This window comes from Parasteatoda tepidariorum, chromosome 12 (genome assembly GCF_982258835.1).
Source record: "Parasteatoda tepidariorum strain Cologne lab strain chromosome 12, Ptep-v5.0, whole genome shotgun sequence".
NCBI classification, from domain to species: domain Eukaryota; kingdom Metazoa; phylum Arthropoda; class Arachnida; order Araneae; family Theridiidae; genus Parasteatoda; species Parasteatoda tepidariorum.
In genome coordinates, this window is record NC_141766.1 from 2398012 (window position 1) to 2423860 (window position 25849).

Genomic DNA, 25849 nt, shown 5'->3' on the forward strand with positions numbered 1-25849 from the left:
AAAAATTAAAAAAAACACGAATAGACTTGGAAAAAAATTATTTCTTTAATTATAATGCATTTTTAACATCTTCTAATTGAATATTTTTGCTGCAACATCATATGGAAAATGTTCTATATCTACTTTTTCATCAGCTATTATATTTATTTGGCTGAAAAATATCCGTATTTGTTTCGTTTTGACCGTTTCTTCGGACATTTGTTTAATTTTCATTTGTCCATTGAAGATGTCGCCTTAACAAGGTATTTGTCCTTCTTACATTCATGCACAAAAAATTTAAACGTCTTACATGAAGAAACCTTACCTACGGTAAACACGTGGTTGCAGAGAAATGTGTTCTGAAAGGGGTTCCGTGGTTTGGGGGAGTGGTGTTCTGCTTTTCGCACCGGTTCTGAAATAGGGAAGCTAGATAACAAGGACCGATGTTCAAAATAATGAAAGATCAAGGAAGAAAAGTGAAACGGATTTTATTCAAAATGACAAAAGACTAAATTTTTTCCAAAATTCGCGCATTTTGAAATTGATTAATAGAGTGCGCGAACTTCTCGCGTTAATAATTTTTTATTGCAAGAAAAGAAACAAATATGCGAGATTCTCGCGCTGTAGTGAAGGCACTGACTATGCACGAAATAAACTCATAACTTAGGAAAAATCTATGACTTTAAACAATTTTCAGAATTATTCCGATATTTAGTTTAAAAACAATGGATGGTCTAAATTTTCATAGTTTTGAAAATGCCAATAAATGCATGCTTTTTTTTTAGTATTCTTTTCTTTCTAACCATCTGAGTGTTTATTTTTTATCCTTATTTACAGCTAGTTACATCTTTGTTTCTCTCTCTGTCTCTCCTTTTCCCTTATCTCTCACTAAACAGTGACTACTTCGTTCCAGTCTTGCACCACTTCTCATTGATCAATTTCTTCCTGCATTCAATTCTTCTTGAAATTAGATTCTGTAATATTTATTTATCTCTTTTTCTATCAGCATTAGTGACAGAGTGGGCTAGTTTAAAATTGCCTTTTGCAAAAAAGACAAAAATAGTGAAAAATGCTTTAGGAAAATGCTAATACAGTAGGGAACCGATTATCCGGAACGGTCGGGACCATCGCTATTCCGGATAACTGATTTTTCCGGTTTTCTGAATTGCTACAAAAAGCCGTTTTTTTTACTGTTAAACCCTACTAAAAAAAAAAAAAATTTGGAAATGATCTTAAAAATAAGAAAAAACGATGAAGTAATACACTAATGATTATTTCCAAAATGATGGTAAGGTAAACATCTTTAAAAAAAGAAAGAAAAATCTTAAAATCTTATGAGGAAAAAACTTTTTTTTTTAAAAAATGGCGAGAAAATTTATCGAATTTCATTCCGGTTTTTTGGTTTTCCGGTTTTCTGATTTCCGGATAACGGGTTCTGTACTGTACTCAAATTTCTTTTTAACAAAATTACACAAGAAAAAAATTTAGTTAAATGAGTAGATAGATTTATATTGGAAAACACGTAATGCATAAACTCTTACCAAACTTTTAAAAAAAATTAATTAAAAAAATTAAACTAATGCCTTATTATAATATAGTATTATGAAAGAATAAAAAAAATTGCAAATAACATTTGAAAATAATCTGTAAAACATAAACGGCTGTAAAAAATAAAAAATATGATGCAGCGCTAGGTAAGACTGGGCGATACATCGATTCATCGGGAAAACATCGATGCTGTGTAATCATCACCGATCCGATGTTTAGATTGGCGTCTTTTATGAAAAATCGGATATTCCGATGTTTGCACAATGTTTCCCGATGACGCGAAGAACATCGATGTTCGTAAGCGCGCGCGATGAGTATTTCCCCCCATCACGAGGCGACATCGATTGCCATGACGATCTTTTCCGGTGTGTTTCTTCCTTCGCGAATTATCAAGTAACGAAGTGCTGACACGATGAATTCCGATGTGACTAGAAGTGAAACTAACTCATCGCCAATGAAAGATTGAAAGGTGCTTTCTTCAATTCGTGCGAATCGAAAGTGATTCTCCGAGGATTATTTATATTTTGTTATTTGATAATACTTTGAGATCATTTTTGTCTTGTTGAAGAAAAGATCGTTTTCGATCTGTTCCGATAAGACTTTGTTTATTTATTTTTCTTTGTTAAATCTGAAGAATTGCATCCCTTCAATGTGGATAAAATGTTTTCATTAATAATTTTGTATAAAGCTGCAATTTTGCATATTGACCACGTTTTCAATTATTAAAAAAATATTATTATTGTTAGAAAATATAAAAAAAATCTAATATTTTTGCGAAAAATTTTGGCAAACTAGTTTTTAAACGCAAATTTTCTTTTTAAGACAGTCGTTTTGTTTTTATTTCTTTAGCCTTTTCTTTTTCGACTTCGGTCTTTCTCGATCTTCCTTATTTATAACGATTTTTATAATAGTGTGCAGTTAAATTTTATTTTCGCGAAATATTATTATTATTTATAGTTATAGTTAATTTACGTCGCACTAGAGCTGCACGATGGGCTATTGGCGACGGTCTGGGAAACACCCCTGAGGATGATCCGAAGACATGCAGGTTAGCAATAATTTTGAAAACAAATTTTCAAATAATTGATTTTTACAATATTGAAGCCATAATAATTTCGATCGTATCCTTTTCCAGGAAATTATTTTTTATACAAATTTTTCGCCATTTCCTCAAAAATATTCAAGGTTACTACCTTCAATATTTCTACTACCTTCAATAAATTATTGAAGGATATTCTTCAAGAAATTCTGCAGAATGAAAGGAAAGAGGTCGTTCTCAATCCATCATTTTTTTAAAAATCTTTTTCTATTACGTTTTTTATTTTTCTGTTTATAAAGATTTTTAAATTGTTGACTCAATACGCATTTTAAATTTGATTTGATTTTCGTAATTGTATCAATTTTATTTTTACAGTTGGCTGACATACTTTGCGGCAGGCTAATACTTTTGGTCTATTCATCTGATTTTTACGTATTAGGACTTAATCTTTAATGGTTTGAGGGAGAGACCTCATATATGCTAATTAATTTAAGCAGACGATATTTTAAATTACGAAGTGAGGCACAAAAACGTACTTATCTGAATAAATGTTTTGACGGATTATGATTCCTGACCCTCAAAATATAAGGCGTAGCCGTAATCTGAGAAATATAGTCCTAATAATTTGGTCAGGAGAGTGATCGAAAATTAGGATCTCTTGATGTTAATGCTACTTTTTGCGTATTTCGTCATATCTCGATAACTTTTTACTCGAATTGAAAAATTTTAGCACAAAATTATAAAATTTGCTTATCCAAAGATTATTTTATGCAAAAATTATTTTAATTCATTTTTTTATTAGTAATAGTCGAAAAAAGTTTGGGTTATAAGGTATAATGTTTTTTTTTTTAAAGAATATAATTTTTTATTTTAGAATAAAAAAGTTAAAACAAATTAGTTGAATAGTTTCTGAAAAATAAATTTTAAAAAATCAGACTTTTTGAAATCCGATTGCTAAGTCAAAAGTAATTTTTTTTCATGCACTACACACTATCCACAAATTTCAAATATTAATTTCTAAAATATTCATGTTAAGATAAATTTATTACAATATAAAAGCTGAAAAAAATGCACCAATTTCTTCTAATTTTATTTTCTAGAAAAATTATTTCTTAATGCAATAATTTTTTAATGTGTTTTTGTCTAAGATACCTAACCATCTTTAAGAATTTTGAAAATTAACAATAATTTTTGTTGGCCAAGGTTGAAATACTATTCCTTTTTTTTTTTTTTTAACTTTTCTTAATTCATCCTTAAATATAAATTACAAATTTTTTTCAAAGCTGCATGTAAAATTTTAATGAATTATTCGTTTCACTAGTTAACTATTTATTCAATACCCTCTTTCTTTAATTTAAAAACTTCTGATTTTTTTCAGCAAAATCTGAAGGTTGAAAAAATGTGTTTTGTTTAAATTGAAAAAGACAGTCTATTGAATTATTTTAATTCAGAAGAGGAAAATAATCAAAATAAAAATAATAAATGAAAAAATAGAAAAAAATCCATTACAATAAATATTTTTTACTAAACATTGATATACCGGGCTATGAAGTCATACATTTAATTTACTCCTATCTTTAGTTTTTTCCCAAATTGATTATACTTTTTATATAACTTTATTAAATTAAATACAACATTCAATATCATGCTAAATCACTTAGTTGTTAATATATACTAATAAAATGAATATAATTCGTATAATGCTAGTTTGATGCATTTTGGCAGATTTTCGCATTTTATAAATTTTATCTGAATATCTCTCTCTTGAAATCTTACTGTCTTATTTCCCCAAGCACACAAAAATTAAATTCTAAAAATATAATATGTATATATATTTAAAATTTCAGTTTTAGTCTTACTTTACAGTAGCATCAAATAAATAAAAAACAAAGTGAATGAAAAAAAAACAAGAATGTAAAATTTGGCAAAACAAAATGAGAAACAGTGATGTGACATCGCGATGTATCGAAACATCACGATGTTTGAGTGGCGATGCATCTCGATGCTGAAATCTTAACATCGCCCAGTCCTAGCGCTAGGACTAAATCAACAGATACTGTAAAAGAATAAATAAATAGCAATTTTAACTGTAGCTCAGTTACTTTATAGAAGAAGAGATAGTAGATACAGGCATTGAGAAACCATATGTTTTCTAAGAAAAAAAGTTACTCACTATCTTTAAAATCCATTTAAATAGAGGGTTTAAGAGAGGAATGTCCAACGATAAGGCAATGATCAATCACCTTTTTGCACAGGGGGAAGTCACCATATGCTGTAATTATTTGACTCAAGGTGACCAAGGGGAAAAAGATGTGGAGAAGGTTAATGATAGGTAAAAAGAAAAATAGTCCCAAGGGTGAAGGTTTTATAAGGGTCGTTGAACAGCCGACCTAATTTTTGAGTTTACGACTACCATTGTTCATTTCCGTAGCCTTGTAATTTTGAACCCGATCCTGAAGACGAGAATATCTAATTCAAATATTAGGAGAAATTTTACTTTGTTGAGGACTCTTTGATGCAATTAGCCCACATTTGCGTTACATGTAGAGAAAAACTTCCCTCCGTTAGCCCGACAGCAAGAGGACTCTAATCCAAGATCCATCAATCACTTGGGATATTTTATGTCAGCACTGTGGCCATATGCAGAGTTCATATCAACCAGCTATCACTAGGATTGAAAGCTGGGTCACCTCATTGGGAGGTGAGCGCCCTGTCCTTTCAGCCACAACGGCTGGAGTTGAAGAAAAAAAAAGTGATGATTGAACAAATAAAAAGAGGCAAGGACTGAATAAAGAGAAATCCTTAAGTAATCCTAAGAATTTCTTTTTGCATTTTAGTGAAAATTATCATTTTACATCCGTATTCAAGTAACTTTCTTTCACATTTGGGGGGGGGGGGAGAATAATTTAAAAGAAAAAATAATAATTGTAGCTGAAACCCTGATTAGTACCAAAATGACCATCTTTCTCTGCAATCTGCATTGTTTGTGTATGTATGTGTTTTGTTCAACTTTATTATATTCATTAATTTATCTCTCTGTATGTTTGTTTATTAAAATGAAGTCAAGCTAAAAAGGAGGAATAAAAATACTGTGACACTTATACAAAATAAGAGTATCTGTTAATTGATGCATTGCCTTGAATGCATATCAATTGGTCAGACCTTTGTTTTCTGCATCACAGCAACTAGGCAATGAAAAGCTTTCTCTCTTAATTTTTAAATCTGACTTATCAGAATATCTGAATACAGTATTGATGAAAAATTGATTTTTATGCCCTTGTTTGATTTTCCTTGAGTTTGGTGCTCTTTTTTTCCCTCTCCTCATTTCTTTGTTAAGCCACTTCTTCTCAATCCTTCGATCTCAATGCATAATTGAAAATGCTGAGTTTCACATCAAACTTTAGTGAAATTCAACCAGTTGTGCAAATTAAGTTTTAGTACTGTTGAAACAAGCAGTGAGTGTGTGATCACATTAAATGGCAGGTATTGCAATTTAATACAAATGTGTATATTTATTTTTGAGAGTTCCATCATGTTATCAAAATTGATATAATTTTCTAATTTTATATAGCTTTAATAAAAAGTTATACTGTGTTTTTTCTTGTTTTTCTTCTTCTTAGAAATGTATGAACATATTGTGATACCAGGACCTGACCTTGTTATATGTGATGAAGGTCACAGAATTAAAAATAGTTTAGCTAGTACATCAATGGCGTTGAAGAGTATTAAAACAAGGTATTTATGATTTTCAATAAATGATTAGTAAATAACTGAGAAGTTTTGTTTGTAGGATCTAAACTATTATGTGTCTTTTTTTTTGTTTCTTTATTTGTGCTCCTTACACGGCTGAGTTTTATATGTAAAAAATATTATGATTATAAAAGCCATATCACACGTGCAGAAATTCACCCAACACAACACACAACGCAACAGCAAGATAAACTTTTCATCCAACATTCAGTCGGAAAAAGTTGTTCTAGGGTAGCTAAAGTTCATGAAAATGTTTATCGTAAACGCGCCGATACCTTCCTTCTATCCCGGCAATTTAGCGCCCATACAGTCGATCTATGATTCTTCATAGGTGAAAATCAGTATTCTTTACCTGGCGATTGTTGTCTGTGTATTATTTTACAATGGATCTCGCATATTTATCAATTCCAGCCTTAGTAATTTATGGATCAATAAATTATTTAAACTCTTAAAATTCATCGCCTGTTTATATTCCTTCAGATTGGCGAATTTGGCGTAGAAAATCTATCGCCGTTTTGAAAAATAAGCTATGCAATAACATTATTACTCAAAAGTATTTTAATAAGTTCTTTAGAATTGAATCATATTTCGTGCAAAAAAACATTAAACATAAAGTATTGACACTCACCTAAGATAACAAATATCTGACATCAACACCGAAGACCATCACAAGTTGGCCATTTTGTTTTCTCTTGAAAGAAATGTTGTGGACTGCTCTCACCTGATTGGTTAAAAGCGTTATTGTGCGAAATGTTGGGCAAACTTTTTCGAAGAGGAGGAAAAAAGTTGCTTCAACTTCGTTTGGCATATCACACGATGATTCTACTTCCAAGTTGCGATAAAAGTTTTACATACTGTTGTGTTGAACGAAAGTTGTGTGTTGTGTTGGGCGAATTTCTGCACGTGTGATATGGCTTTAACATAAATGAAAAACAAAACTTAAAATATTTTTTTTAATTTTTCAATTTTTTGCTGATAAAAGCAGAATTTTTCAGAAATTTTTTGTGTTTCTTCAAAAAAAGAGAAAGTCTTGTTTATTTTGCTGCTTTCAGGCATTTTATAGACAAGAATATTTTTTTTTTCGTCCAAATATTAAGAGCATCATTAACCACTTACCTTAAAAACTCACGATAATTGTTATAAACTCACGATAATTGTTAAGATAAGGGGTTAAAATTTATTCGTAATTTGCTTAGCTATTTGTGTGTAAAATATAAATTATATTCATAGACTAAGCATTAGTGGCTGAAAAGCTCTCCTTTATTAAATAACTGATAAAATAAATTTTTCACTCATTATATTCATAAATATTTTTGTGTGTCACTTTTTTTGAAAAAAAAAAAATTACCAATCAACTTTGTTGCATTTTATAGTTATGATCCTTTATTGATGTTTATATGATTACTTTTTTTTATTAAAATCCTGATTCTGTGTATAGTCCGTTCAATAACTGTGTAATACACAATCCTCTTATTTTATTATCTAGGCGAAGGGTTGTTTTAACTGGCTATCCATTGCAAAACAATTTATTGGAATATTGGTGCATGGTTGACTTTGTTCGTCCAAATTATCTTGGCTCAAGAGCAGAATTTTGCAATATGTTTGAACGTCCTATTTCGAATGGTCAGTGTATTGATAGCACACCGCGCGATAGGCAACTAATGAGATTTCGTTCCCATGTCTTACATAGTTTACTTGTTGGATTTGTACAAAGGTAAATATGGTTGAATTCTTTAAAAATAAAGTTATAGTTATTTGCCATTTTTCCTATTTTAATTTATTTTTGCCAAGAATGTTATTATATTTAATAGAGTTTGAGCGTATAAGTTGTACATTGTGTTAAAATAAAGGTAACACCTGATATAAATTTTTTGAAATTAAAGGATTTTAATTTATCAATATGAAATTGTTTTATGATTTGAGGAAAGAGCATTTCATTATTTACTGAGACAATATAGTCAGGGTTGCCATTCCACAGGGAAAATACAGGGAATATAAAATTCACCTAAAATAACAGGAAAAAGGCAGGGAATTTTGATTTTTTCATTACAAACTGGGAAAATACAGGGAATTTTGTTTCTTACTTTTGCCTTTTAAAAAATGGTGACCACTCTAAGCGTAATCTATGGGATATTTAACTATGATATTTCAGCTTTACTAAACTATTTCATTTACTATAGAATTATTCCAGTATGTTCAGCTGTTTTTCCAGCAATTAAAACTAATAAATATAGTTTGCCCAATATAGCTCACACAAGAGCACAGTAACTGTTGTTTCCTCTTAATATATTGTGTATAATATATACAGGGAAAACACAGGGAATTTTTTTCTAGATTTGAGTGACAACCTTGATAGTGATTATCCACATTTTTTCCGAAGGTGACATTTTTATAACAAACTCATCCTTAGTATTGTTTCTTGGAAGGTACTTTACAAGTTTGGGCCATTTTAAAAAAACAAACAAAAACAATACGATACAAAGAAACATCTCATTCGTAGTCTGAAAATCTTTATGCTTTGCATGAATAATGTTTTGAACATGTTGTATGCCCCAAATAGCAATATAATGATATTTGGAGCAAAATCATTATATTGACCCAAAATCTTCAATTTATGTTGAAATTTGTATAATGTATTTTTTCTTTCAATTTATGAGCTAAAACTTGGAATTTATGTATATATAATTAATACTATCATTTATAGATATTTAGTTTTAATAGTATCAAGTAGCATTGATACTTAGTTTTGATAGTATTGATTCTTTCCTTTTGATGCTTAATCACAATTGGATGGTGTGGTTTCTTTTGGAATTTACCTATGCTAAAAATTTAAAAAAAAAAATTTTTTTTTGTTTGTAATTTTCTTATAGTATCTATGCAAATTTTAAGCGCGTGAAGTTATTAAAAAATTTCATACTATCTTTTTAAACCTTTTTCTAAAATTCTTATCTAAAGTTCTTATTAAGGATGCCTGTTAATCACATTTTATTTACATTACTATCCCAATTATCAAATTCAGGCAAGCTTTCTTTTCATAGGAGAGGACATTCTGTCTTGAGAGCTGTTTTACCAAAGAAAGAAGAACATGTGTTGCTGATACGTATGACTCCAATTCAAAGACAGCTGTATAAGTGTTTTGTGAAAGATCTTTTGTATGTTCAACAAGCTACTAATCCATTAAAATTATTTGCTGTTTGTTGCAAGGTATGTTACTCTATATGAAAACACTTATATTTTTGGTATTATCTTTATTTCTTGATTGCCTCATTTTATTTTCTCCCAGATCTGGAATCATCCTGATATTTTGTATAAACTTCTACAAGAAAAAAGAGCCCAAGAAGATATTGACTTGGATATTGATATAAATGTATCTTCCACATCTGGAGTTACAGGATCAATTGGTGTTAAAAAAAGAGGTATAATACATTTTATTCAAGAACTTCAGGATTAAAGTCTAGTTCTTGAGAAAGAAGATTATTACATGACACTTTAATTCAAAATAAGTCTTTATAACACACACACAGAAATTCAAACAAATATGGTAATATCAACTTGTCTAGAATTCTTTTGAAACTTATATGAATATTAAATCACAGAGACTGTTTTTCTTTTTTAGACTACCAAAGTAATTGAAGTAGTAGTAAAATAATGATTAAGGTGTGTAGAAATCTTTTATTTTAACTGCACTTAAAATCAAAACTAAATATCCAATCACTAGAAAGAAAATAATTTAAAAAAATGCTATGTTTGTTACAAAAGAATTGCTATTGCAAATTGCTATTACTATTTGCACATTTTTAATGTGTTCTTTTCATTCAATGATTCGTTTAGCTTTTTAACACAATTTTTTTAAAAATAAATATTGATCATAATGTACTAAATTTATATCTTGTTTAAATCGTAAGTTACTCGTGCCTTTTGACGTCAGCTTTTCAGGCTCAGTGTACGTTTTAATTTTATATTTATAGTTTATTGTCTATATTTGTCGCATGCTTTCTACATACTATGTTCCACTTTATTTTATTATTTTTTAATTGTTTCAATGTTTTATGTCACTAATGTGATTGCTTTTTTAAAAAAATGCAAGTTATTGTTGCCAAATTAAGCACATTTATGAAAAATTTTTACACTTTTTTTTGTTAGGTAACTGAGGATTGTGTTTATTGCTAAAATGTTATTACTATAATCATTCAATAAAAAAGGGCAAAAAATCAAAATTGCGCTATGCTAAGTGTAAAATATTAATAAAACATTGCCATGTATCAGAATATCGGGATGCTAAATTCTTAACATCGTCCAGTCCTAATAAATGGTATTCTACTAGTATCAAGTAATATTAAACAAATTCGTAAAAGCAGACATGTTGCAGCACTCGTGAAAGAAAAGCTAAACTTTTTGTGTTAGCACAAAATTTCAATTCATAGTTTTCTAAATTACAGTATTTCTGATTGATAAAGCTGCACCATTGCACACACTATGCCCACAAAAGACATAACTAAAACTTTCAGTTGTCATTATGTATGGTACACTTCCAATTTTAGTCACCATAATTTTTAAATTCTGTAAGCTTATTGAACAAAGACTTTATAAGCATCAAAACACAAATTTTGACTAATTGTTCTCTCAAAGGCATAATTTTATGCTGGAAAGCCCATATATAAATATATAAGTGGAAATCTTTTAGCAAAAAGATGACTGGTGCCATGCATCTCCTAGACTACATTACAATGAACTTTTCTTGAGTTTAGTTTTGGTGTTTACAGTGAGGTTTTTCAGACTAAAAGTGTGAATTAACTTAAGATAGATTGCTAAAGTATTTCTTTCCACTCATACCTTTTAGATAATGACTTGTATATTTATTGATACAGGGTTCCCACAATCCTTAAAGTCCTTAAAAACTGCCTAATTTTTATTTTGGAATATAAGGGCCCTTGAAAGTACTTAATTTTGGTACAAGGTTCTTAAAAGTTCTTAATTTTTCAGCCTCGCTAGAGTTGATCGAAACAATTTTTCAGTTCAATTTTTCAAAACAAAATACCGTTCTTTTATCACCTAGAATTTGACCATGCATTGAGGGTATGCATCATTTTAGAGAGGCAAAAATGAATGTGTTTGAGGGGGCTACTGGCAAGGGGAAGAAAGCATGTTCTTTTATTAATATATTGGTTCTTTTATAATGCTTTTTAAGGGGGGGGCAGTTTTAAGATACCTAAGTAGAAGATCCACACTAACCTTCAAAATTGACAGAATTCAAGAAATTCCGTTCTACTGGTCATCTGCTTATAGGAATTAAGTAAAACCCTAAGAAAAGAAGTATCAGAAATATTTCTTGAACTAGAATCCATAAAACGAAAACTATTTCCTAAAATCTTGAATAATTTAATTAATTTGTATAATATTTCAATGTGTAATAAGTAACTAAATTTATTGAAAGCAGTGACATTTTTGTGAAATTCATGATTATACTAAAAATTAAACAGATCTGTAATAAACAGGGTTTGAAAAATCCCAGCCCACCTATGTTTTTCATCAAAAACCTGGGTTTTTCATGAAAACCTCAAGTGTTTTCAAAAATACTTACATTTTTTTCTTGAGTACTAAATAAGAATGCATGATAAGTTTTATGTTACGCAATTTTTTTTTTGTTTCTTAAGGATAAGCAGATTGTTACATAACATTTAAATCTACTCAATTAAAAGATCGTTAGATTTGAATAAAATCTTTATTCAGTTAACATTGCAACTTAATATACTGTTTTTTTTTTAAAATTTTTTTATTCAATTTATGGTTGCTTTAAAAACAGTTCATGTTTTTCACCAGATTGTTTAGTAACATCATGTAAAGTTAATTCCTAATAACAGGCTCGGCTGGAAATAATTTTATGTAAAGCTCACCATAAAAGTACATATAGCAAATTTGTCGTTTAGTAATAATTTCGAAATTGTTATATTATATACCGTTTTCAATATGTTTTTCATAAAATATTTCAATATTTTTTTACAAAACGTCACCTGATAAGGTGATATTACAGGATTTTATAATACTTTCAGTTTTCAACTATTAATTTGTGATAAAAATACAATATCAAATTATAATAATAGTTAGAGAATATTACGAATGATAGAGGATGATTCAGAAATATTACTAGTAAAAATCTATAAATGATTAAAATATAAATAATTTATCAGTATTTGTTAATTAAGGAACCTTATCAATTTTCTGGCCATAGGAATATGTTGATACCTTTGAAAAATCGCTTTAGACCCTTTTGTTTACATGTTTACTAACTGATAAAATCTAATAATAACTAATAAAAGCAAACTAATAAAAGAGAACTAATAAAAAACAAATTGGTTTGAAAATTATAAATCTTCTCAAATGTAATTGAATTTTTATTCTATAAAAATTTTCATAAAATTATTTGTTGCAATGAATTTAAAAAATATATTGAGTTAATCCTTATGAAAAAAATGTGGAATGATTTAAGATGCTTAGATATTAGTATCGCCTGTTTTTACTCAAAATAGGACTTAATTTTACATGGCATAGTTAAGAAAACTATTCTCAAGCATAACTCTAATTCCACTTTTTAGTATTAATTATTTTAATATATACCCTTATAAATGAAACATTTTATTAATAGAAAAAAAAAGAATTTTTTTTGGCATAATTGAATATTTAGCAAGATTGGCCCACAAATGAATATGTGATGCAGGTCTAGTAGCGAAATATAAAAACTTGTTGTAATAAATTTTTCAATGTTTTCACTAAATTTCTTTATTTACTCTTTTTTTTTAATAAACATGAAAAAAAGCAAATCTTAATTTCTGGACTTAATTTTACAATTCAATTTCAATGAAATCATTAAAACTTGAATATGGATTAGTTTCATAGATGACGTTAACCTTTAATGACCTGAAGATGTTTTTTTTAAAAAAACCAACCCGGGTTTGCAAAAATTGCTTTGGCGAGCCCTGTTAATGAATGCAATTATATCAGTGCTTACATTATAATAAAATTGTTTAGTATTTTTTTCATTTATTGATTTTTTTTAAGAAATGTAAATAATTGGCACTGTCACTGGTAGTGTATATATATATATATATATATATATATATATATATACACTGGTTATCATAAATTAAGGAAAATTCACAAAAATCGCGATAACTCAAGAAATTACACATGGAATTTTATGAAACTTACCCACAATATACAACACATAGTAAGGTATTAAACAACATAAAAAGAAATTATCAGACATTAATAGTAGTATAGAAATTAGCACATGTATAAAATAAACAAATTGGAAGTATCGGTTTGCAATAGAAAAAGTACCTTTAATATGGAATATGATTGCCTCTAGAAGCAATACAGCACAAACAGAGATGTGTGATGCTTTCAATTATGCGGTCTATCAGTTCAATAGGAAGTGAGAGCCATTGCTCTTGTAAAGCAGTTGCAAGCGTGGCAAGGGTCTGAGGGGGCGGATTGATGGCAGATACACGCCTCCCTAGAGCATCCCAAACGTGCTCGATAGGATTCAAGTCCGGGGATCGAGCTGGCCACTCCATGCGAGTAATTGTTTCCTGTTGAAGATAATCATCAACAATGCGAGCTCTGTGTGGTCTTGCATTATCGTCCTGTAACAGGAAGCAATCACCAATTGCCCCGGCATATGGGCGCACATAAGCATCAAGGATGTTGTCTCGATAAACCTGAGCATTCACGGTTCCCCTTGGAAAGACATGGAGGTATGTGCGCCCTCCTAAGGATATGCCTCCCCAAACACAGACACTGCCTCTTCCGTATGCATCTCTTTCACGGATGTTTGATGGATGATAACGGGTCCCAGGTTCTCTCCATATCAAATAACGTCTACTGTCACTTTCTAGACTAAACCTGGACTCATCCGTAAAGAGAACAGGCCTCCATTGATCTGACGTCCAGTGGACATGTTGTCGGGCCCACTGCAAACGGTCTCTCCTATGGCGTGATGTGAGCGGCACGCAAATGGCTGGTCGTCTCGCATACAGACCACCTTCGTGGAGCCTTCTGCGCACAGTTGACGTTGACACCAACCTTCCGGTGGCTGCAGCAAGAGAGGATCTAATATGTGTCGGAGTAGCGGTTCTATTCCTGCGTGCACTTAATGTCAAATATCGGTCATCGGCACTGGTCGTAACAGTTGGCCGTCCTTGACTGAACCTCCTAGATGCCGAATCTGTGGTTTGAAATTGCCTCCAAAGTCTATGAACCACAGATGGACTCACATTTAGCCATCTGGCCACTTCTGATTGACTCTGCCCTGCCTCTAGTCTCCCGATGGCTCTCCATCGTAGTTCTTCAGGCAAATGATGCCTAGAGGTCATTATTACGAATTGGCTATCTCAGATTTTCAATGTCGCAATCACAGTAAAATTTGTGTGCTTTCTCTCAAACTTGGACTTTTATGCTCCAGGCAGATGACGTAAGCCGAGTGCAGCGCCACTAATTTGCATATTGCAATTTTACTCAGCTACTCTTAGTGGACAACATATGCAAATTTTGCACGGTTTGGCTTACTTTTGAAAGAGTTATCGCTATTTTTGTGATTTTTCCTTAATTTATGATAACCAGTGTATATATATATATATATATATATATATATATATGTCACAGGCAATGTAAATAATTGGGCATTGTTTATAATGCCCGGGGAATTTAGAAAGTGCCCAAAAGGATATGACAAAATGATAAATTATGTTGCAATTATTACATTGCCCGGTCATTATGTATTATGCTAAAAGTCAAGTGGGCAATTTGTGTCACACAGGGATGAGATTTTTCCGCTTTTTAGCGGATTTCCGTTTTTTTCACTTTTATCTCTTGAATTTCAATCAAAAATTCGAATCAGAAATTCAGATTTTTCTAAAAATTTCACTTTTTTAATAAGTATTCCGCTTTTTCAGAAAATTCACCGATTTTCAAAGAGAAACAGAAAATTCAAACTACATAGCTAGCAATCCTTACTCATTTTTATTTATTATTTTATTATAACCATTTTCTCCCCTTTTACTCGCAGCAGATAAGATTTTCCGAATTTTTTACCCGCCCTCCAGATAGATCCGATTTTTGTAGTTCAAACGACGCTGCTTCTGACAAGCCTTTTAGAGGTCCCAAGCCTGGAATCTGCTAATATCTCGATTCTTATTCACACGATTTTAATATCAAACATAGCTTTTCATATTTGCGTGTTGCGATTCTTATTCACGCGACTTGAATATTGTTCATTGCGATTCTTATTTACGAGATTTCAAAATCCGATATTGTGATTCGTATTTACGCCTTTTTAAAAACCTATATAGCGATTAATATTCACGCAAGTTTAAAATTAATGTCTTGATTTGCTCATGCGGTTTATAATATCAAACATTGATTTTCGTATTTATATGTGATTTTAAAATAAGACATTGGGATTCGCATTCACGCATTCTAAAAATTATGCATCATATTTCTTATTTATGCAATCTAAAAATTACGCATCATGATTCGTATTTACGTAATCTAAAAATTATGAATCATGATTCGTATTTACGTGATCTAAAAATTATGAATCATGATTTGTATTTACGCGTATTAAAAATTCTATATCCCAGTTTGTATTTCCTCATTTTCGAAATCGTATATCTAGTTTCATATTCATGTGATTTCAAAATCCATAATTGTTATTCATATTCACGCAATTTTAAGATCAACTATCGCGATTCTTGGAAGAAGTAAATATTTTTTTAAAATTAGTTACTATAAAGGTGACTGTTTTTCTAACGACGATTATTAGTATATGTAAGTGTTACAACATCAGAGAAATTGGAAGGGAATATATTCAAAACTTACATTCTGTGCTTGCAAAGAAAAAAAATAGGATTTGTCACAAGATGTTTAAAGATGGACTAACGACTAAATATAGCAAACATAAAAGATATAGCAAACAAAAGCAATCACTTAAAAAGGGATTTAATTAAAAAAAAAATTTCTTCGAAAAAAGAGTTAATTAACTCATCATCAAAATTTTATTTATAATTGCTGTTATTTATTCTATAAAAGGCAATATTCTTATCAAATAACAAACAATTATCTAAGCAGTTGCTGATTGTCATGTAATTTTTCAAACTAAAATAGCAATTTCTGTATGTTAAGGAGTTACTATATATTTCTACTTCACTGTTATTGATATGTTTCAAAGGGCTCTAGTTAGATTAGACTATAATATAAACATAATGATTCGATCAATTGTTAAAGTTTTTTTTCCTAATATAATTTAAAAAGTAATATTACTGATATATTTGCTATAAATCGCATAACAATATTTATTAAGAGAAATGAAATATTAATGTATATTCTCAGTAGTTTTAATTTGCTAAACCAGGTAGTTTTTCAAGTAATAATTGTCTCTTATGTGAACTGAGGAAAAATATAATTTCCAGCTTTATTTTTTCAATTGGTAATTTTTATTTTCACTAAATGTTAAGTAGCAATGTAATCATTTATATAATAATAGATTAGTACACAATTGTATGTCAACACATTATTTATTACCTTAAACTGTCTGGATTTTATTATTAAAGGGTTGCGCTTGCGTAAAATTTACTATCGTGGAAATTCAGCTTTTTTGCCTTTTGGCTAATCTCATCCCTAGTCACACACAGCCACAGGGTGTCTTGGGATATTCATCCACTTTTAGATGCACCTGGATAATTTTTTTTTAAATTTTTTCCCGCACATGCGCTGTATAAAGCAACTACTTCAATTACTCTTATCTGGCGCAGTTTTTATTATTTTTTTTAAATTTTAAAGCAATAATTTCGGTGTGATATAACGTATATTCTTTCTTCCTTTTCCCTTCTTCACTCAGATACTTCCCAAAATCACAATTGGCCAAATAAATGGTAACCAGTTAACAACACAAATATTTATTAACAAAGAAAAAAAAAACGAAGTTTGAAGAAAATTAATATAACCAATCCACCTAAACAATTCGCTTCCGCTCTCCATCAGAGCGTTCCCTCCTCTGTCTTTTTACAACATCTACCTTGATGACAGCGCCATCACAACATGGAGGCATGACACCCCCCGACAAGATTGCGCTACACCTGGTATAGCGAAATCTGATCTACACAGTAGGATAATATATATAAAAATATATTTAACACTTAATTGTAAATAAAACATATGAATAGAATACTTGTTACAAATACTTACACATAAACTATGCAAAATGAAAATAGTAGAAATATGACAGTATAGTTGCCTGGCTATAACACATAATATATACAATAAACAAATCAAATTTCTATAAAACTGGTATGTATAAACAATTACAGATGAAAAGAATCTTTGATACAATTGATACGATATTGCAATAGATATTCAATTTCAATAGTACTCATATAGATGTTTACAGATGAAAAGAAGCCTTGTTATAAAACAGGTTATCATATATGTTAGATTGTTTTTTAATAAGTACACAAAACATTTAATCACTTACTAGTCTTGATAGACCATCAGCATTTTTTAATTGAGCACCTGGGCAGTGTGTGATATGAATATTGTACCTTTGGAGAGCTAAAGCCCACCGTTGCAACTTAGCAGATTGGGGTGCTGACTTCTGTAAAAATATTAAAGGATTATGATCAGTTATAATGTCAATATTTGCACCAAACACGTAATTTTCGAACTTTTTAACCGACCATACTACAGCATACGCTTCACGTTCAATCGTAGCCCAGTTCTGTTGCACTTTGTTCAGTTTATGGCTAGCAAAACTGATGGGGCAAAGTTGACCGTTATCATCTCTTTGGGATAAACAAGCACCAACACCATAGGAACTTGCATCACACTGTATAACATACGGTTTTTTAGGATCTGGAGTATAAAGAGAAGGAGCTTCAATCAACTTCTTCTTTAGTTTTTGGAAGGATAATTCCTCTACGTCAGTCCAAGGAATAAGCTCTGGAACTTTCTTTTTGGTTAAATCCGTCAGTGGTTTTGCTATCTCAGCATAATTTTGTATATAATTTCTGTAATAATTAAAGAGACCTAAAGCACTTTTTAAAGCTGACTTGGTTTTAGGTGTTTCGATGATTTCAATAGCACGAAGCTTTTCAGGATCTGGTTCATGTCTACCATCTCCTATAATATGACCTAAATACTTGATTTGTGTTTTTGCGAAAACACATTTCTTGACATTAACGGTGAATTTTAGATTAGTTAATTTAGACAGTACCATATCTAATTGTTTAAGATGTGTATCCCAGTCACAAGAAAATATTGCTATATCATCGAGATATGCTTTGCAGAATTCACGATATTCACTTAAAGCACTGTTCATCACTTTCTGAAAAGAAGCTGCTGCGTTGCGGAGACCGAATGGCATTACCTTCCATCTATATTGAGCTTGATGAGTTTTAAACGAAGTAAGATCACGGCTTTCCTCTTCTAAAGGAATTTCCCAGTACCCTTTTAATACATCTAGGCAAGTTATAATTTTAGCATGTCCAATTTGGTTGATGAGATCTGATGAATTTTCCATTGGGTAATCAAAAGGTTTTGTTACAGCATTTAAATGTCTGAAATCGATGCATAAACGCATACTACCATCCTTCTTTGCCACGCAAACTACTGGGTACGCAATGTCTGCTTCACTGGGCTCAATAAGACCTAGATTTTCTAATTCTGAAATTTGCTTGTCGACTTCAGTCTTTAAAGATTCGGGGATTTTGTAAATGTAGGGTTTCTTCCTCTCAGCACCTGGTATTAATCGAATTTTATGTTCACCTACATTAGCGACTTGTACTTTACCGGAGAATAATGATGCATGCTTGTGCAAAAGTTCAAGCAACTCTGTTTGTTTACTTTCTTCTAAATGACTAACATTTACCTCAATGTCATCTTTTCCTAACGAAGGTGTTATAATTGGTGTGGGATGAATTTCACCAAATTCAACATCATCTTCAAAAATAACTCCCACGGTTTGTGTTCTAGTATGAAAATGTCTTATTTTGTTAGCATGAATATGTCGCACATTGCCATCTGGTAATTTAACCTTATATGAATTAGGATTAACTCGTTCTATTATTTCGCCTGGTCCTGTCCATCTTGCGTATAGTTTATTCGAAGAATCCGGAATGAGTAAATAGACTAATTCACCTTTCTTAAACTCTTTCATTCTTGTACTTCGATTAAAATAATGAGCATAAGAATTTTGTTTTTTAGTCGTAGTCAAAGAAGCGAGATCTGCGGCCTTTTCCAAATTTATTTTTAATTCCTGTAAATAATCTACAGCCGAATTGCTAAGATTTAAGGGTAATGGAATCTCACCTGACCAAGAAGATTTTAGAACTGACAAAGGGCCTCTAGCCTCGCGTCCATACATAAGTTTAAAAGGAGATATTCCCGTCGTACAATTTGGTACTTCGCGGTACGCAAAAAGTAAATATGGAATATGTTTATCCCAATCGGTAGGATCTGAACGGATAACATGGTGTAACATCTGTTTAAATACCCTATTCCATTTCTCTACTAAACCATTTGAAGCTGGGTAAGATGGAGTGGAAAATCTAGGACTTGCTCCTAATCTATTTTCAAATTCTTTCGTCAATTGCGAAGTAAAATTAGTACCCTGGTCACTACAAATTACTTCTGGAATTCCGGTATGCATAAATATCTCTAAAAGGGCATCGCATGTTGTCTTAGCAGACAAATTTTTTAGTGGGACGACTTCGGGCCATCTAGAATTTTGATCAATTAAACATAAACAATATTTGTGTTTTCTACCTGAGGGTGGAACAATTTCTCCAATTAAATCTACATTTACCGTGTGAAAGGGATATGGAGCTCTAACGACAGGGGTTATAGGAATTTTATCAGATTTTCGCTCCGGACTTTTTAATTGACAATTTTTGCAAGTTTTACAATAATTTTCAACATCTTTTGAAACATTAGGCCAATAAAAAGATAATTTTATGCGTTCCTTAGTTTTTCGTATTCCTAAATGATTCTCATTATGAGCTAATTGAAGAACTTTATCCCTATAAATTTTAGGTAAAACTAATTGATATATTGTATCGCCACAAATTTTATCTTTATGAAATAATAAATCATCCCGCAAAAAGAAATTATTCTTTTTCAAACTAGCATCTTTAAAAGAGTTCTTTAAAGTTAAACAATCTTTCTGCATTTCTCGAAATTTATTAGCCTCCGAATATTCATCACTAGAACTGCATAATTTATTAGTATTCGACATTAAATAAATACCGCACCCTGTTTCACTTTCTTCCGATTGAGAAAATGAATCCTCTGACCTTGATGAACTTTTATTCATTTCTTCCCCCTCGTCTACTGACGTGTCACATTCTAAAACTAAAGTGTTTTCGATTTTAGCTGAATCATCGTTTTGATAAATCAAAGAATTATAAGCGTCCGGTGTAATTAAACAAGGGATGTTTAGTTTATCTGTTAAAGCAAACAAAATATTTGAACTATAAAATAGACAATCGTCAGGGTTCTTATAATATACTGGCAATATAGCTAATTTTGCCTCGACTTGTTCTTTAAATGCGGATTGTAAAATTATTTTTCCCTTAGCTTCTATTTCTAAAGACGGAAGTAGGGTCGTATTCAAAATTGAAATCTCAGCCCCGCTATCAATGATCGCGTCTATTTGTCTACTTGCAATAGAAATGGAGACTTTTTGTAACGGGTACAAATTAATTTCATTTAAAGTTTTAGAACTCTGCAAATGTTACGAATTTACATTTGTAACAACTGCAGTATTATCATTGGATTTATTCATAGACGTTTGTGTGTTACTTCGCGTTTTGTTTTGAATATCATTACCGGCTTTATTTGAATGATCATGGTATTTATTTCTTCTATTTGGGCAACTCTTAGCCATATGTGAGTTACTAGAACAGATATAACATTCGCGTGTGTGGGGAAAATATTTGTTTTCTCTAGTAAATGGGGATTTTCTCAAAGGTGGTGGAACATACTTAGTGTTTCCATTCGGATTGCGATTGTTAACCGAATTATCATACAATTCTGAAAAATTTCTACCTTTAGAGGTAAACCAATTATCGCACAATTCAGCGATCTGCCTAGGTTTAAGCCAAGTATCTAATTGTTTTATTCTAACATAGCTTCGTGTTTCGTTGTCTAACGCACTTAGTAATCTATCGCTAACTATTAATTCATTCAGCGTTTCAAAATCTTTTACATTTTTAAGTTCACAATAAAAATCCCAATTGGCTCTTAATCTACTAGCAAATTGCATATGGTTTTCGTTTTTAGATCTTTTGGCATTTAGAAAGTTTTCTAGACAGGCTTCTGGGGTAGGTTGGAATTCTTTTAAAATTAAAGCTTTAACTTTAGGATAATCTTTTATTTCTTCCGCGTTTGCATAAACTACCAAATGTGCCGCTCGTTCACCTAACAGATTAAATAATATTTCGACTTTAAATTCTTCCGGGACATTTTTTATTACAAATGCTTTTTCAAGAGATGTAAAAAATAAATTCCAAGATTCGGGTTTACTAGGAACGGAAATAGTTAAAGTTTTAACGCTTTTGATTAATGTTTCTAAGTTATTATTATTTGAACTAAAATCATTCCCTACATTGGAGTTACAGCTATTACTCTCTGTCTGCATTCTAGTTAATTCTAATTGTGCTTTAACAATCTCAAGCCTAGTCTTCTCGAGTTCTAATGCTGCTTCAGTTGTTGTTTTGTTTTGATTATTTTCTGCATTTAACAATTCTGCTTCTTTTTTCTCTCGTTCAATACGTTCGGTAACTGTAGTAAATAAAAATTCTTTAACAAAATCAAAGTCATTTTTAAATTGATCACTTTTTTCTATCAAATCTTTTAAATCAACAACTTTATGCTCCGATTTTACTTCTAAACCTAATTCTTCGGCAGCTACGACCAAATCTTCTTTTTTCATCCCCCTTATGTTAAACATAATTGTTCTATTTATTTCTATTCCCAAAATAATTATAATTTCTCTAAATCACAATTATTCTCCTTTTTAAGAATATCACTTAAAATCAATACTTCTCATAATTCAATTCTTAATTGTTTTTCATAAACAGAATATGATAAATCTCATACCTTGATTTATGCTCTGTTTCTCGTATGAGAGCGTGCTGTGATATAACGTATATTCTTTCTTCCTTTTCCCTTCTTCACTCAGATACTTCCCAAAATCACAATTGGCCAAATAAATGGTAACCAGTTAACAACACAAATATTTATTAACAAAGAAAAAAAAAACGAAGTTTGAAGAAAATTAATATAATTAATCCACCTAAACAATTCGCTTCCGCTCTCCATCAGAGCGTTCCCTCCTCTGTCTTTTTACAACATCTACCTTGATGACAGCGCCATCACAACATGGAGGCATGACATTCGGTATCAGTTTAAAATTGATTCAAACGCTTTAATTTTTTTTAAAATATTTAAGCTATAGCAAAAGTGACACTAGACCTAGTATATACTTCGGACATTTACGAAAGGTCTAGTCATACTAGGTCTGGTTAAGTGCCATTGCCCGGTATATCCTGCACTGATGTTTTTTAAAGGTCAAGTGCCACTGCCCGGTATACATTTGCCCGGTATACCCTACACTGATGTTTTTTTTAAGGTTCAGTGCCACTGCCTGGTATACCCTACACTGATGTTTTTTTAAGGTCAAGTGCCACTGCCCGGTATACCCTACACTGATGTTTTTTAAGGTCAAGTGCCACTGCCCGGTATACCCTACACTGATATTTTTTTAAAGTCAAGTGCCATTGCCCAGTATATATTTGCCCGATACTCCAAACACTGATGTTTGTTCTAATCTATCATCAGTAAGTATTAAAATATCGAATAAATGTAATTATATCCACGAATAAATTAGTATAAAATTGGATGTAATAAATATTTCGGACATTCACCAAAGCGACTAATTTGATTGTCAACATTCACCGGTCAACATTGGCCAGCCAGAATCACACCACACGCATGTGGTTGTCCCATTGCTGTCAATGAATCAAAGTGCCCAAAGAAGTAATAGCGGGATTTATAATGACCGGGCAATGTGAGAAATTATCGTAAAGTAATTCAAACTTATCAAATTGCCCAATTTTAATGGTCATAATTCATAATAACTATGCATTATGAATTATGAATACTGATCTAAATAATTACATTGCCCGTAACATATATATTCAATGTTTAACAATCATTCTATTTTTTAAGTCCTTAATTTTTCGAAGAAGTTCTTAATTTTTTCAAGAAAAGGTCCTTAAAAGTGCTTAATTTTTGCTTTGTTAAAAGAGTGGGAACCCTGTGGTACTTGTAAGAGGCTGTGATTCCCTGGAGGAAAATTTTGCAAGGGCTTTTTTGTTGAAGAAGATTGAGTGTCTGTCGTGCTACTGGTACAATATTGACATTTGTTTTTCATCTTTATTTTTTAATACTTTGGTGTGTTGTTGATCTTTAAATATAAAAACCAATCACCACAAAAGATAAAATAAGGAAGGGTGAAATTAAAATTTAGGAGGATCAGTTCAACAAATAGAACTTTCAATTTAAAGAAGAGAAAAAAAAATCAACTGATAGACTACCCCATTAGGTACAACACGCCAAATTTTAAGGTTTGAAGTGGTGTGTGTGTGTATATATATATATATATATATATATATGTATATATATATATATATATATATTCATACATATACAGTGAAACCTCCTGTTATGGACACTCCTGTGAAATGGACCCTTCCCAATATGGACATATTTTTGATTCCCCATGAATCTTCTAGGCAAAAAACCATTATCAGGGATGTGATTCTTCCGCGGATTTCCGCTTATTTTCAGATTTTTCCATTTTTCCCGCTAATTTCCGCAGAAATTTTTTTTCCGCACATGTTAAAATATTTTATGAGGAATTTAATTTTCCATGGAGCGAAAGCATTGAAGTCCTCATTCCTCCCTCTGAAGTGTCTCTAAAAATTATTTCCTTGGGAAAAAACTGGTTGACCTTTAAACAAGGATTAGATTTTTTCGCTTTTGTCTCTCGAATATCAACCTTTTTATCAAAAACTCAGATTCTCTAAAAGTTTCGGGTTTTCTTTATATAAATATCCCGCTTTTTTTTTTTTTTAAATTCAGTCGTTGCAATAAAATAATTATATTTATTTACGATTTTCAAAGATTAACAGAAAGTTCAAACTTCGTCCTAGATGCTAACCTTTCCACATTTTTACTTATTTTAGCTATTTTCTCCTTAGCTATTCCTCTATTTTAGCTATATCTCGTAATATCAAACATCGATTTTCGTATTTACACGTGCTTTGAAAATTAGACATTGGGATTCGTGTTCGCGTGATTTAAAAATTATGCATCGTGATTCATATTTACGTGATTTAAAAGTTACGCACTGTGATTTGCATTTTCACATTTTTTAAATTCGATATAGAGTTTCATATTCACGTGATTTAAAAGCCTCATATCAGGATTCATATTCGCTCAATTTAAAATCATGCATGTGAATTTTATTCATATGTTCATACAATTTTTAAATTAATCTTCGGGATTTATAATCACATGGCTTACAAGTTTAAAAATCACACTTTTTTGATCAAATTTTTGGATATATATATATGTATATATATATACAAATAAAAATAATTATGATAAATATATTCACTCATTCTTGAATTACCTCTTTTTTACTTTCTGACTACTCTCATCCCTGCTTTATGTACATTCTCCGCAAAGCGGGCGCTCCCGTAACCAGGCGCTGGCAGTCATCTTTGCCCTGAAACATTATTTTCTATCTCTTCACACCAGACGCTATATTTTCTAAATTTGAAAAAAAAAAAAAAAATTTGTGCTTTAAATTGCAAGAAAACTAATTTTTCACCACTTTTAAAACATGTAAATTTTATGCCTTATAAATAACTAAAAATATTGTTAAGCTATTTCACTACTAAAGAATCAATCTTTCTGACTGGTTGGTCACTTGCCTTATATTTGCAAAGAAAGGAAAGAAAATGATACTGCTCATTAGGACGATGACATCTTTTGATCTTTTCATCAGGATGATGCAGGTTATGAGACCCTACAAAGCTTCTGCCCTTGACAATGCCTTAAATGCTCTCAATGCTTTTTCCCCACTGAAAATTTTTTTCATTTTCTTATAAATTTGAAGACTGCATTTAAAACAGCTAAGGTAAAAAAAGAGAACAGAAATGTAATCTTCGAGATGTTTAATATAAATGAAGCATTTATTCAGACACTTGATGGGTGATTAAATGTGAATATATCAACTCCATAGTTCCTTTTACCTTACAGGTAAACATTGATTTCTTTTGTTTTCCGTGAATCGCAGGAGGTTTACCTTCAGGGAGGTAATAATCACATTTCCTATCAATTGATGGGCAAGGGGCTGTAAACCTAATAATTGAAGCTGACTGATGACTTAAAGCTCCTATTCAGTATCATATG

At 30.9% G+C, this 25849-nt stretch overlaps 1 protein-coding gene across 5 annotated transcripts in view; it reads left to right on the plus strand.

The window, feature by feature from the left end:
• The window catches only part of LOC107437471 (uncharacterized), a 181299-nt gene that overhangs the window by 74629 nt on the left and 80821 nt on the right, over positions 1 to 25849 (plus strand). For all 5 annotated transcript variants that reach the window (XM_087155771.1, XM_087155767.1, XM_087155769.1 and 2 more), the window contains exons 10-13: positions 6187 to 6301; positions 7803 to 8030; positions 9355 to 9520; positions 9600 to 9732. In XM_087155771.1, the coding sequence (XP_087011897.1) occupies positions 6187 to 6301; positions 7803 to 8030; positions 9355 to 9520; positions 9600 to 9732 (642 nt within the window). The remainder of the gene's footprint in view (positions 1 to 6186; positions 6302 to 7802; positions 8031 to 9354; positions 9521 to 9599; positions 9733 to 25849) is intronic.